General features: G+C 45.2%; 1 protein-coding gene across 10 annotated transcripts in view; it reads right to left on the bottom strand.

The window, feature by feature from the left end:
* The window catches only part of specc1la (sperm antigen with calponin homology and coiled-coil domains 1-like a), a 376,439-nt gene that overhangs the window by 114,622 nt on the left and 246,219 nt on the right, over positions 1-15,598 (bottom strand). For all 10 annotated transcript variants that reach the window (XM_078553774.1, XM_078553773.1, XM_078553769.1 and 7 more), the window contains one exon: positions 8,825-8,927. In XM_078553774.1, coding sequence (XP_078409900.1) covers positions 8,825-8,927 — 103 coding nt within the window. The remainder of the gene's footprint in view (positions 1-8,824; positions 8,928-15,598) is intronic.

The following is a 15,598-nucleotide window of genomic DNA, read 5'->3' as shown; positions in this document are numbered from 1 at the left end:
ATGGTAGTTGATGGCACTGTCCATTGCAGCCTGAGTCATATACAGCAGAAAGTCCCATCTGCATACCCGAGCCTGTCCCTGAGTTAGCTAGTCTCAAACCAGGTTTCAGCTGTTGTTTTTATGATGTTTTAATTAATGTTAGTAATAGAGAATAAACGAGCACATGTGAGTAATAAGCCAGAGTTCCCAATCCTTATCACCATCACCTTCAGAATGGCCAAGGTACCAAGTCCTGCTGCTGCCCATTGAATAATGCCCTAGTGAGAAGCAGAATTTTCAGGGAGGAAACTGGCAAGAAAAAAGGAATTTCATTTTTTGATTTAAACATTAAATATTTATTTCTCTAAGAAATTGCATTTAAGAGTTTATATATACCACACCACAGCAAACTACCCAGAAAATGTGTTTTTCATAAGTTTGCATTGTAAGAAATGTTGCTGTTGTCAGTTTTTAACAACCTAGTCACAAGACAATTTGGATGAGGGAGACCATTTGGCTATCTTAGTATGCTAAAGGCTTCCATAGTAAATGACAAAAGTCCCAGCATCACAGATGCCAGTCTTCCGCCAGTTCGATTCACTCCACGTGATATCAAGGAACGGCTGAAGGCACTGGATATTGCAAAGATTATGGGCCCTGACAATATTCCGGCAATGGTACTGAAGACTTGTGCTCCAGAACTTGTAGCTGTACTGGAATAGCACGGCAACATTGGCATCTACCCGACTACGTGGAAAATTGCCAAGGTCTGTCCTGTACACACACACACAAAAAAAAAAGCAGCACAAAACCAACGCGGCCAATTACCGCCCCATCGGCCTACTCTTGATCATCAGTAAAGTAATGGAAGGGGTCATCAACAGTGCTATCAAGCGGCACTTGCTGAGCAATAACCTGCTCACTGACGCCCAGCTTGAGTTCCGCCACAGGGGGAAAGCACTCCGCTGGTTGGAGTCATACCCACAGTGCTGTTAGGAAGGGAGTTCCAGGATTTTGACCCAGTGGCAATGAAGGAACGGTGATAGATTTCCAGGTCAGGATGGGGAGTGACCTGGAGGGAAACTTCCAGGTGGTGGTGTACCCATGTATCCGCTGCCCTTGTCCTTCTAAATGGTAGTGATCGTGGGTTTGGAAGGTGCTGTCCAAGGAGCCTTGGTGAATTCCTGCAGTACATCTTACAGATGGTACACTCTGCTGCGACTGTGTGTTGGTGGTAAAGGAAGTGAATGTTTGTGAATGCAGTGCCATTCGAGCGGGCTGCTTTGCACGGTGTCAAGCTTCTTGAGTGTTGTGGGAGCTGCATTCATCCAGGCAAGTGGGGAGTATTCCATCACACTCTTGACTTGTGCCTTGTAGATGGTGGACAGGCTGTGGGGAGTCAGGAGGTGAGTTACTCATCGCAGGATTCCTACCTCTGTCCTGCTCTTGTAGCCACAGTATTTATAAGGCTAGTCCAGTTCAGTTTCTGGTCAATGGTAACCCCCAGGATGTTGATAGTGGGGGATTCAGCGATGGTAATGCCATTGAACTTCAAGGGGAGATGGTTGGATTCTCTCTTGATGGAGATGGTCATTGTCTGGCACTTGTGTGGTGCGAATGTTACTTGCCACTTATCAGCCCAAGCCTGGATGTTGTCTAGGTCTTGCTGTATTTGGACATGGACTGCTTCTGTATCTGTGGAGTCAATATTGTGCAACCATCAGAGAACGCCCCGACTTCTGACCTACGAGGGAAGGAAGGTCGTTGATGAAGCAGCTGAAGATGGTTGGGCCGAGGACACTACCCTGAGGAACTCCTGCAGTGATGTCCTAGAACTGAAATGATTCACCTCCAACAACCACAACCATCTTCCTTTGTGCTAGGTATGACTCCAACCAGTGGAGTGTTTGCCTGCCTCCCCAGTTCCCACTTATCATCCCACCAGCCTCCGCATTCAAAGGATCATCCTCCGCCAATTTCGCCAACTCCAGCATGACTCCACCACCAAACACATCTTCCCTTCACCCTCCCCTGGCAGCATTCCGCAGGGATCGTTCCCTCCGGGACACCCTGGTCCACTCCTCCATCACCCCCTACACCTCAACCTCCTCCCACGGCACCATCCCATGCAACCGCAGAAGATGCAACACCTGCCCCTTTACTTCCCCTCTCCTCACCGTCCAAGGGCCCAAACACTCCTTTCAAGTGAAGCAGCACTTCACTTAATTTAGTCTACTGCATTCGCTGCTCCCAATGTGGTCTCCTCTACATTGGAGATACCAAACGCAGACTGGGTGACCGCTTTGCGGAACACCTTCAGTCCGTCCGCAAGCATGACCCAGACCTTCCTGTCGCTTGCCATTTCAACACACCGCCCTGCTCTCATGCCCACATGTCTGTCCTTGGCTTGCTGCAATGTTTCAGTGAAGCTCAACGCAAACTGGAAGAACAGCACCTCATCTTCCGACTAGGCACTTTACAGCCTTCCAGACTTAACATTGACTTCAACAACTTCAGATCGTGAACTCTCTCCTCTATCCTCACCCCTTTTTTGATCCCCTTTTTTCTAATAATTATTATATATATTTTTCTTTTCCTACTTATTTCTATTATTATTTTTAAAATTAATTCCCATCCATTGTTTTATCTCCACCTTTTAGTCCATTTCCCCCACCCCACCCCCACTAGGGCCATCTGTCACTTGCTCATCCTGCTTTCTACCCTTAATGTCACCATTAGCACATCTTTTAGCTAATATCACCACCGTCAACAGCCGTTTGACCTTTTGTTTATGACATCTTTGGCAATCTCTCCTTTGCCTCCACCTATCACTGGCCCTCTATCCAGCTCCACCTGTCCCACCCTCCTCAAACAGCTTATATTTCATCACATTTCTTATCCCTCTTTAGTTCTGACGAAGAGTCATACAGACTCAAAACATGAACTCTGTCTTCCTTTCCACAGATGCTGTCAGACCTGCTTTGTTTTTCCAGCAATTTTTGTTTTTGTTTCTCACTGACTCCAGTTTTGCGAGGGCTCCTTGATGCCACACTCAGTCAAATGCTGCCTTGATGTCAAGGGCAGTCACTCTCACCTCACCTCTGGAGTTCAGCTCTTTTGTCCATGTTTGAACCAAGACTGTAATGAGGTCAGGAGCTGAGTGACCCTGGCAGAACCCAAACTATACCACCACTACTCCACTTGGGATCCTATTCCATTTTTGATAGCTCTTATTGAAACATTGGAATGAATGGTGTACTCTGGTTCCATCAAGATGTTCCTGTTTAATTAGATCACAGATGATCTGCACGTGGAACCCATTTTCCTACTTTCGCTTTATGTCCCTAATACCTTTGCCCACTAAAAATCTATCAAGTTTAGTCTGGAAAGCTCCAACTGTTCCTCGGCATCATGATCTTTCAGGAGAACAATCACAGTTTATGATAGTGCTTCTTGATTTCACTCCTGAATGGTTTACTTCTAATTTTAAGTTTAAACCCTCTTGCTTGAAATTCCCATCGTTGTTTTCAAATCCCTTGATGGCCTTGCCCCTCCCTATCTCTGTAATCTCCCCCAACCCCACAATCCTCTGAGATCTCTGTGCTCCTCTCATTCAGGCCTCTTGTGCATCTCCAATCATAATTGTTCCGCCACTGTTGGCCATGCCTTCAGTTGCCTAGGCTCCAAGCTCTAGGATTCCCTCCCTACACCTTTCCACCACTCTATCTCACTTTCTTCTTTAAGGTATTTCTCAAAACCTACCTCCTGGATCAAGCTTTTGGTCATCTGACCTTATGTGGCTCGATGTCATGCTTTATTTTCTATCATGTTCCTGTGAAGCACTTGGGGACGTTTAATTATGTTAAAGGCGCTATATAAATTAAAGGTGTTGTTCTGGATTACTCCAGCAGAGGTAAGAGTTTCTCTCTTTTCATCCAGTGAAACTCTTAATCTTTTCCTCAAATTCCTCAACTCTACGCAATAGACAAGACAAGACAAATCATACAAAACAAATATATGCACCCTATATTCCTAGTTTAACCCTCTAAACCCAATATCATTCTGGTGAATCTGTGCTGCACCCCATCCTAGGACAATGCATCCTTTCTGAGGCATAGTGCCCCAAACTGAACACAGTACTCCCGATGGGGTCTGACCAAGGCTCTGTACACAAAAGCCAAACGTTCACTCCTTTGTAAATGAGCCCCCTCACCAACACCCATCCAGGACCCTCCACTCCTGCCTGTCCCTCCGTCCCCACTCCATCTTCCAATCCCAGCCCCGGCCGTCTATTCACTATACCCCCTGACCTTCCCCTCTCCGATGCTGAACATTCAGTGCTCAGCAAAGGACTTAGTTTCATACCCTTACGCCCTCATCTCAATGAATTTCGGGCTCGGCACGATGCTGAACTCTTCTTCCGCTGCCTTCGTCTCCGTGCTCACTTCTTTGGGCAGGAGTCCTCTCCCTGTTCAACGGATCCTTTTACCCACATCCAATATTCTCCATCCACCTGGACCCCTCCCTCTGGATTCTTACCTTCTCTTCATCTTTTCATTGGGAACTGTCGGCATGACATTAGTCGTCTCAATTTCTCTGCTCCTTTCACCCATTCTAACCTGTCTCTCTCTGAACTTACTGCACTCCGTTCTCTCAGGTCCAACCCTAACATTGTCATCAAACCGACTGACAAGGGTGGTGCTGTTGTTGTCTGGCGCACTGACCTCTACCTCGCGGAGGCTGAGCGTCAACTCGCAGACACTTCCTCCTACCTCTCCCTAGACCATGACCCCACCTCTGAACATCAAGCCATTATTTCCAGGACTGTCACTGACCTCATCTCCTTTGGAGATCTTCCTTCCACAGCTTCCAACCTGATAGTTGCCCAACCTCGGACGGCCCGCTTCTACCTCCTACCCAAAATCCACAAACAGGACTGTCCCGGCAGACCGATCGTGTCAGCCTGTTCCTGCCCCACGGGACTCATTTCTCGCTATCTTGACTCCCTTCTCTCTTCCCTTGTCCAGTCCCTTCCCACCTGCATCCGTGATTCCTCTGACACCTTACGTCATGTCAACAATTTCCAGTTCCCTGGCCCCAACCGCCTCCTCTTCACCATGGACGTCCAATCCCTCTACACCTCCATCCCCCACCTGGATGGTCTGAGGGCTCTCCGCTTCTTCCTTGAACAGAGGCCCCAACAATCCCCATCCACCACTACTCTCCTCCGTCTGGCTGAACTTGTTCTCACACTGAACAATTTCTCCTTTAACTCCTCTCACTTCCTCCAAGTAAAAGGTGTGGCTATGGGTACCCGCATGGGCCCCAGCTATACCTGTCTCTTTATGGGGTACGTGGAACATTCCTTGTTCCAGTCCTACTCCGGCCCTGTCCCACAACTCTTTCTCCGGTACATCGATGATTACTTCGGTGCTGCTTCATGCTCTCGTCGGGACCTGGAAAAATTTATTAATTTTGCTTCCAATCTCCACCCCTCCATCATTTTCACATGGTCCATCTCTGACACTTCCCTTCCCTTCCTTGACCTCTCTGTCTCAATTTCTGATGAAAGACTGTCCACCAATATCCATTACAAGCCTACCGACTCCCACAGCTACCTCGACTACAGCTCCTCACACCCCGCTTCCTGTAAGGACTCCATCCCATTCTCTCAGTTCCTTTGCCTCCGTCGCAACTGCTCTGATGATGCCACTTTCAAAAACAGTTCCTCTGACATGTCTTCCTTCTTCCTTAACCGAGGTTTTCCACCCACGGTAGTTGACAGGGCCCTCATCCGTGTCCGGCCCATCTCCCGCGCATCCGCCCTCGCGCCTTCTCCTCCCTCCCAGAAACATGATAGGGTCCCCCTTGTCCTCACTTATCACCCCAACAGCCTCTGCATTCAAAGGATCATCCTCCGCCATTTCCGCCAACTCCAGCATGATGCCACCACCAAACACAACTTCCCTTCACCCCCTCCTGGCGGCATTCCGTAAGGATCGTTCCCTCCGTGACACCCTAGTCCACTCCTGCATCACCCCATACTCCTCAACCCCCACCTACGGCACCTCCCCATGCAAACGCAAAATATGCAACACCTGCCCCTTCACTTCCTCTCTCCTCACCGTCCAAGGGCCCAAACACTCCTTTCAAGTGAAGCAGCATTTCACTTGCATTTCCCCCAACTTAGTCTACTGCATTCGTTGCTCCCAATGCGGTTTCCTCTACATTGGAGAGACCAAACGCAGACTGGGTGACCGCTTTGCAGAACACCTTCGGTCTGTCCGCAAGCATGACCCAGACCTCCCTGTCGCTTGCCATTTTAACACCCCACCCTGCTATCTTGCCCACATGTTTGTCCTTGGCTTGCTGCATTGTTCCAGTGAAACTCAACGCAAACTGGAAGAACAGCACCTCATCTTCCGACTAGGCACTTTACAGCCTTCCGGACTGAATATTGAGTTCAACAACTTTAGATCTTGAACTCCCTCCTCCGTCCCCACCCCCTTTCTGTTTCTTCCCCCTCCCTTTTGTTTTTTCCAATAATTTATATAGATTTTTCTTTTCCCACCTATTTCCATTATTTTTAAATGTATTCTATCCATCGTTTATTTCACCCCACCCCCACTAGAGCTACCTTGCTTGTCCTGCTCTCCACTCTTAATTAGCACATTCTTTCAGATAATATCACTACCTTCAACACCTCTTTGTTCTTTTGTCTGTGACATCTTTTGGTTTTCTCCTCCTATCACTGCTTGCTTATCCCAACAACTTCCCCCCCCAACCCCTTTAAACCAGCTTATATTTCACCCCTTTCCTATTTCTACTTAGTTCTGTTGAAGGGTCATGAGGACTCGAAACGTCAACTTTGCTCTTCTCCGCCGATGCTGCCAGACCTGCTGAGTTTTTCCAGGTATTTCTGTTTTTGTTTTGGATTTCCAGCATCCGCAGTTTTTTGTTTTTACCCCTCAAAGGTTAATATTCAATTCAACCTTTTGATTACTTTTAATACTTGTTCACTAGCTTTTAGTGATTTGTGTAGATCAACACCTTAATTTCTTTGCTCCTCCACAGGTGCAAGCCTCTCACCATTTAGTAAAACACATCTTTATCTTAGGTCCAAAGTGGACAACCTCACTTTTCAATATTAAACTCCATCTGCCACGGTTTGACCACTCAATGCCTTTGTCATACCCCTTTGTTTGACCACTCAATGCCTTTGTCATACCCACTCATACCCCTTTGTCATTTCCTACAACCATTAACGTGTGAGGAATCTTAAATTTACCTTTTACTGGTTGAACCAACACTTCCTTGTCCAAAATTGACAGTTTATTTCATTCACAAGATTCACCCTTTCCATTCATTCCATACACACCTGATACCATTCTATATGATGCATATACACCTGCTAACACTTGTTATGGCACAGCCGATGGTAAATGCTGAGTTGCTCAAATCCCAAAGGGAAAATTGAAACAACTGTCACATCTGTTTTACAATTTGGATATATTTCAAGATGTGGGCTTTGAATTCAGTAGTAATAAGACCACCAAGTCTTATAGGTCTCTTACAAAACTAAATTAAACCTTTATTAATAGAAGAAATTACTTTAAGTACATACCTAGATCTACAAATTACTACTATGATAACTTGTAAATCATCTAGTTAATCTAACTCCCAGTTACACTTTCAGTAAGGTAATAGTAAAGTACAGAGGTTTTAAAAGACCCAGGCAAAGTGACACACCATACCCTGACCAGTCAAATTCAAAGTGACTTTTTCTCAGCTTTGGTTCCTTGCAGACAGCAGCTTGAGGCTTAGATGCTGGAGGCTTTTCACACTTGCGTTAGATCTTAAAATGCCTGCCCTTACACACAGCCTCTTCTCCTTTATACATATTTTCCCCTTTGAATGCAAATTCCCATTGTTTCATTATGTCTTTGGATCTTACCTCTAATAATAAAAAATCTATCATAGTGCCAATTTTACCAGTAATCTTTGGGAAAAATAAACACAGTTTCTTAACTTCTCCTGGCTAGGTGAAACATTTCACACCCTGTTTTGAATTCAAGCAAGTCTGGTTTATTTTAAAATGCAAATGTTCTCTTTACACCTTACATTCTAAAACTTCTAAAAATGTTTACCTACTTCAACATTTCAAACCAAGCTTATCTTCTGACACATCAAAGTCTTCAGACCAGCTGCCTTTAATTCAGTTAAGTTCCACACCTAAACACACACACCCCCATAGAGACAGACCCCATTATTACTCTACAATAAATTCCAATAACATTATGAAAATTATATCTTCCTGACAACACTCCATATGATCACCTCTCAGGCATCTCCTTTCAACACTGAAAAGCCCAAGTTCAAGTTGTGACACCAAAAGAGCTCCTTACTCAGCTAAACTTGGCATCTATTCCTATGCCTGTTTTTGAGATCTCTTTTTGCCGCTTGAATCACTCTTTTAAAAAAATTAATGAACTTGTATTTATATAGCACCTTTCAGGATGTCCCAAAGCTATCATCATATAACTTACTTGTGAGCTTCAAGAGAATAGAGCAAAGATTGAGGAAAGACTGCTACATAGAAATTGATCTCACGGATGATGAGCAATCAGCGGCTAGCATGCGACTAAGTCAGGCAAACAGTGCTACTCTATAGAACAATTTGCTTTTTGAGGGATTCAAAATCATTAGTACCTCACTTCAATTACAGTCAGCAGATATTTTTCATAATTCTTTCCATTTTTCACTTTCTTTGAACCATTCACTCACACATATTTTAAAACACTCCTTTTCACATGCCAAACAAAGAACCAGTGTGTTGTTCACTTACTTGATAACCTTCCGTCTTCTTCTGACACCATTTAAGCAACGCATTCCTCTTGGAGCCACCATACTCACGAGCCAGTGCTGACAATGGGTCTTTCCTCTCTTCCCTGTTCAAAATAAATAGAAATTCAAAGTTGCTAGCTGGAGGGTTTGAACATTAACTTGCTCTGTCACTCAAACTTTAGAAAAGTATAACTTTGTTCACTTAAACTGAGAAAGCCCTCAGCAGTATAAGTTGAGAACGTGGCCCTGCAAATGTGGGCTGCATAACACTGGATGAGGTACTGGAGGGGTTGGTGGGGGGAGGGAGGGGTACCAGCAGTCATTAAGAATGGCAATTTGCTGTGATCAATTTGTATCAGATTAATGACACAATTTGCTATACTGTTTAAAAAAAAAGGCAAAACTAAGAAATTTTAGAAATATCTTTGCCCCCGAACCCTGGAATATCAATCTTTATTGAAATTATTTCCCAATGCCTTTTCTTAATTAATAAAATACAAAACGCCTTCTTAGAAAAATCATTCTGTCTGGGGAAACCAGATAGTTGGCATTGTACAGACAGCTATAAATCTATCTGATGGTCAGAATTGCACTGAACATTCGTCTTAATGATCTAGGGCTACGAAAAAGACTAAGCAACGCGCACATGGATTCTGACAGCCCAGCACTGAAAAGAGTAGGTAACTATTGTGGTAACCAAATAAAGGATGCAGAAAATATATATCAGGACTCTGAGGAGAAAAAAAAACACTGGCAAAAATAATCAAAGCACAGCAGAAATATGATTGTATCCTGTTGTACTTAAAAGTCTGGGTATAAATTTTCAGCCCATTCAAACTGCTGGAAATTCAGGAAATTTGCATGAGCTGCACTTCTTTATGTGTGTGAAGCTATGGGACTAAGCAGCAGAGGTTTCATTTCTGTCCATCCTGTGTCAGGACAAGGGCAGGTGAAAATGGGACCCGTAATGATATCTACAGGCTCCAACCTGATTCCCTCAGTATCCAAAAATCTATCAATCTCTGTCCTGAATATACTCAACAACTGACCATCCATAGCTCTCTGGGGTGGAGAATTTCAAAGGTGAAAAATTTCCCCTTATCTCAGTCCTAAATAGTTGGTCCCTTATTCTGACACTGTGACCCCTAGTCCTAGAGTCCCCAGCCAGAGGCAAACTCCTTCCAGAATCTACCCTGTCATGCCCTTTAAGAATTTTGTTTGTTTCAATGAGATAATCTTTCTTCCAAGTTCCAGAGAATATGGGCACATTTTACTCAATTTTGCCTCACAGCACAATCCTCTCATTCAGGGAAACAGTCTAGCAAAACTACATTGCATACCCTCAAGAAAGTTGTGCTGAACCACCTTCTTCAACCATTGTAGTCCATCTAGCGTAGGTACGCCCACAGGGCTGTTAGGAAGGGAGTTCCAGGAATTTAACCAAGTGACAACAAAGGAACAGAAGGAACAGCAAAAGGGTTCGAAGTTAGGATGGTGTGTGTCTTGGAGGGGAACGTGCAGGTGTTGCTGTTCCCTTAGGTCTGCTGGCCTTGTCCTTCTAGGAGATAGTGGTCGCAGGTTTGGAAGGTGTTGTTGAAGGAGCCTTGGCGAGTTGCTGTAGTGCTTCTTGTAGATGGTACACACTGCTGCCACTGTGCGTCGGTGATGGGGGGGAGTGAATGTTTAAGGTGGTGGATGAGGTGCTGATCAAGTGTGCTCCTTTCTCCTGGATGGTGTTGAGTTCAGTGCTGTGGAAACCACGCTCATCATGGCAAGTGGGATGTATTCCAACATTCCTGACTTTGTAGGTGGTGGACAAGCTTTGAGAAGTCAGGAGGACTCGTCACAGAATTCACAGCCTCCGACCTGCTCTTGCAGCCACAGTATTTATATGGCTGGTCCAGTTCAATTTCTAGTCAATGGTAATCCCCAGTATGTTGACAGCAATGGTAATGCCATTGAATGTCATGGGGAGATGGTTAGATTCTCTCTTGTTAGGGTTGGTCATTGCCTGGCACTTGTTTGGTGCAAATGTTACGAGTCACCTATCAGCCCAAGCCTGAAAATTGCCAAGGGCTTGCTGCATACAGACTGCTTCCATACCTCAGGAGTCGCAAATGGTGCAAAACATTTTGCAGTCATCAGCAAACATCCCCACTTCTGACCTTACGATGGAGGAAAGATCATTGATGAAGCAGCTGAAGATCATTGGGTCTAGGACATTACCCTGAGGAATTCCTGCAGTGGTGTCCTGGAGCTGAGATGATTGATATTCAACAACCACAACCACTATCCTTTGTACTAGGTATGACTCCAACCAATGGGGAGATTTTCCCCTCATTCCCATTGACTTGATGGCACACTCAGTCAAATGCTGCCTTGATGTCAAGAGCAGTCACTCAAATTCAGCTCTATCACATGCTGTTTCCTCTGTTTGGCGTGCAAGTAGTCCTGTGCTGTAGCTTCACCAGGTTGCCATCTCATTTTTAGGTATGCCTGGTGCTGCTCCTGACATGACCAGGGTTGATCCCCCAGCTTGATTGACATGGTGAACTGAGGGATATGCTAGGTTACGGATTGTGGTTGAATACAATTCTGCTACTGCTGATGGCTTGCTGTGTCTCTTGAGTGCCCAGTTTTGAGCTGCTAGATCTGTTTGAAATCTATTCCATTTAGTAAAGTTATAGTACCACACACGTGATGGACAGTATCCTCAATGTGAAGACAGGGTCTTTGTTCCACAAGGACTGTGTAGTGGTCTCTCCTCCCAATACTATATCCTTCAGGATTTGGACAGTTCGGTCAGTAATGAAGCTACCAAGCTACTTTAGGTGATGGGCATTGAACTCCTCCACCCAGAGAACATTCTGTGTCCTTGCTACACTCAGTATTTCTTTCAAGTGTTGTCCAACATGGAAGAGTATTGATTCATCATTTCAGAGAGGGCAGCACATGGTAATCAGCAGCAGCATCTCTTACTCATGTTTGACCTGATGCCATGAGACTTCATGGGGGCCGGAGTCAATGTCTTCCAGGGCCACCCCTTCCTGACTGCACACCACTATGCTACTACCTCTGGTGAATCTGTCCTGCTGGTCTGTCCTGTCCCAGGACATACTCAGGAATAGTAATAGTGGCATCTGGGATATTGGTTGTTAAGGTTGTTAAGGTATGATTTGCTGAGTATGACTATGTCAGGCTGTTGCTTGACTAGCCTGTGGAACAGTTCTACAAATTTTGGCACAAGCCCCCAGATGTTATTAAGGAGGACTTTGCAGGGTCCTCTTGGTAAGATGTGCTGTTGTTGCTTCTGCTGCCTAGGTTGATGCCAGGCAGTCCTTCTGGTTTTATTCCTTTTCAGCTTTTCTGTAGCGGTTTGGTACAACTGAGTGGCTTGCTGGGCCATTTTAGAAGCAGTTAAGAGTCAACCACTTTGTGTGGGTCTGGAGTCACGTCTGGCCAGACAGGTAAGGGTGGCAGATTTCCTTCCCTAAAGGACAGTCTCTACCTCAAAGGGTAAATGCAAGTCTCTAAGGGACTTGCATTTACTCTTACTAATTTCTTCTGTTTTTACAAACATATGGAAACTTTCTCAATCTGTTCTGATGTTTCTTGCTAGTCTGCTGCCATATTCTGTTTCCTCTTTCTTTATCAATTTCTTGGTCTGCTTTGCTGTATTTTAAAATCCCCCCAATCTTCAGCCTTATTACTCTTTTTGGTAACATTATAAGCCTCTTCCTTTAACCTCGGTAGCACCACCAGAGACCGAGTGGGCCGAGTCCTAAATGACATAGCTGCTAGACTGGGTCTCCGGCAAGTGGTGAGGGAACCAACAAAGGGGAAAAACATACTTGACCTCATTGTCACCAACCTGCCTGCCACAGATGCATCTGTCGATGACAGTATTGGCAGGAGTGACCACTGCACAGTCCTTGTGGAGACGAAGTCCCACTTTCACATCGAGGATACCCTCCATCGTGTTGTGTGGCATTATCACCGTGCTAAGTGGGATAAATTTCGAGCAGATCCAGCAACTCAAGACTGGGCATCCATGAGACGCTGTGGGCCATCAATAACAGCAGAATTGTATTCAACCACAATCTGTAACCTCATGGCCCAGCATATCCCCCACTCTACCATTACCATCAAGCCAGGGGATCAACCCTGGTTCAATTAAGAGTGCAGGAGGGCATGCCAGGGCAGCACCTGGCATACCTAAAAATGAGTTATCAACCTGGTGAAGTGACAGCAGGACTACTTGCGTGCCAAACAGCATAAGCAGCAAGTGACAGACAAAGTTAAGAGATTCCACAACAAAAGGATCAGATCTAAGCTCTGCGGTTCTGCCACATCCAGTTGTGAATGGTGATGGACAATTAAACAACTCATTGGAGAAGACTCCACAAATATCCCCATCCTCAATGATGGAGGAGCTCAGCACATTAGTGCAAAAGATAAGGCTGAAGCATTTACAACAATCTTCAGCCAGAAGTGCCAAGTGAATGATCCATCTCGACCTCCTCCGGAGGTCCCCAGCATCACAGATGCCAGTCTTCAGCCAATTCGATTCACTCCACGTGATATCAAGAAACGGTTGAAGGCACTGTATACTGCGAAGGCTATGGGCCCTGACAATATTCTGGTAATAGTACTGAAGACTTGTGCACCAGAACTTGCCGTGCCCCTAGCCAAGCTTATCCAGTACAGCTACAACACTAGCATCTACCTGGCAATGTGGAAAATTGCCCAGTTATGCCCTGTACACAAAAGGTAGGACAAATCCACCCCGACCAATTACCGCCCCCATCAGTCTACTCTCCATCATCAGTAAATTGATGGAAGGGGTCATTCAGCAGTGCTATCAACCAGCATTTGCTTAGCAATAACCTGCTCACTGACGCTCAATTTGGGTTCCACTGGGGTCAATCAGTTTCTGACCTCATTACAGCGTTGGTTCAAACATGAACAAAAGAGCTGAACTCCAGAGGTGAGGTGAGGTGAGAGTGACTGCCCTTGACATCAAGGCAGCATTTGACCGAGCGTGGCATCAAGGGGTCTTATCAAAACTGGAGTCAATGGGAATGAGAAGGAGAACTTTCCACTGGTTGGAGTCATACCTAGCACAAAGGAAAATAGTTGTAGCTGTTGGAGGCCAAAAATCTCAGCTCCAGAACATCACTGCAGGAGTTCCCCAAGGTAGGTGTCCTCGGCCCAACCATCTTCAGCTGCTTCATCAATCACCTTCCTTCCATCATAAGGTCAGAAGTAGGGATGTTCGCTCTTGATTGCACAATGTTCAGCACCATTCGTGACTCCTCAGATACTGAAGCAGTCCATGTCCAAATGCAGCTAAACCTGGACAATATCCATGTTTGGGCTGACAAGTGGCAAGTAACACTCGTGCCACACAAATGCCAAACGATGACCATCTCCAACAATAGAGAATCTAACCATCGCCCCATGACATTCAATGGAATTACCATCGCTGAATCCCCCACTATCAACATCCTGGGGTTGTCATTGACCAGAAATTGAACTGGAATAGCCATAGAAGTACTGTGACTACAAAAGCAGGTCAGAGACTAGGAATCCTGCAGCGAGTAACTCACCTCTTGACTCCCCGAAGCCTGTCCACCATCTACAAAGCACAAGTCAGGAGTGAGAAGGAATACTCTTGCCTAGATGAATGCAGCCGTAACAACACTCAAGAAGCTTGGCACCATGCAAGACAAAGCAGCCCGCTGATTGGCACCCCATCCACAAACATTCACTCCCTCCACCACCGATGAACAGTGGCAGCAGTGCGTGCCATCTACAAGATGCACTGCAGAAACTCATCAAGGCTCCCTAGGCAGCATTTTCCAAACCCATGACCGCTACTATCTAGAAGGACAAGGGCGAAGGACACTTGGGAGCACCACCGCCTGGAAGTTCCCCTCCAAGCCACTCACCATCCTGACTTGGAAATATATTACTGTTCCTTCACTTTCATTGGGTCAAAATCCTGGTACTCCCTCCCTAACAGCACTGTGGGTGTACCTACACCACATGGACTGCAGTGGTTCAAGAAGGCAGCTCACCACCACCTTCTCAAGGGCAATTAGAGATGGGCAATAAATGCTGGCCTAGCTAGTGACGCCCACATCCCATAAAATGAATTTTAAAAAATACTATTGGTTCTGATGAAGAGCCATACGGACTCGAAACGTTAACTGTATTCCTCTCCGCAGATGCTGTCAGACCTGCTGAGTTTTCCCAGCTATTTTTGTTTTTGTTCCAGATTTCCGGCATCCGCAGTATTTTGCTTTTCTCTTAAAAATTACTATCTTTAATTTGTTAGCCATGAGTTGACCATTTTCTCCACGGGGATTTCATTCCTAAACAGAATACATATTTGTTGTGTATTCTGAATCAATTTGTAAAGATGTTTTCCATTGCTCATCTACTGTCATATCTTTTAATCTAGTTTCCCGATCTACTTTAGCCAACTCATCCCTTATACCTCTATCATTTGCTTTGTTCAGATTTAAAACCCTAGTTTCAGGTGTTACTAAATCACTCGAACTCAGTATAAAATTGTATCTTATTAAGGTCACTTTGCCCCCAAGATTCTTTTATTACAAGATGTTGCGTTCAGTAGTAACATGGGGATATTAGACGTTATGGACTGTAAGATCATACATTGTGAAAGTGGTCACAAACTCTGTTAAGATGGATGCAACTTAACATGTGACTATGGGCATTTAAACTGTGGACAGCATTCAATTCGGTGGTG

This window comes from Cetorhinus maximus, chromosome 12 (genome assembly GCF_964194155.1).
Source record: "Cetorhinus maximus chromosome 12, sCetMax3.hap1.1, whole genome shotgun sequence".
Lineage (NCBI taxonomy): Eukaryota > Metazoa > Chordata > Chondrichthyes > Lamniformes > Cetorhinidae > Cetorhinus > Cetorhinus maximus.
Note: the sequence above shows the minus strand (reverse complement) of the source record. Positions and strands in the feature narration are given on the sequence as shown.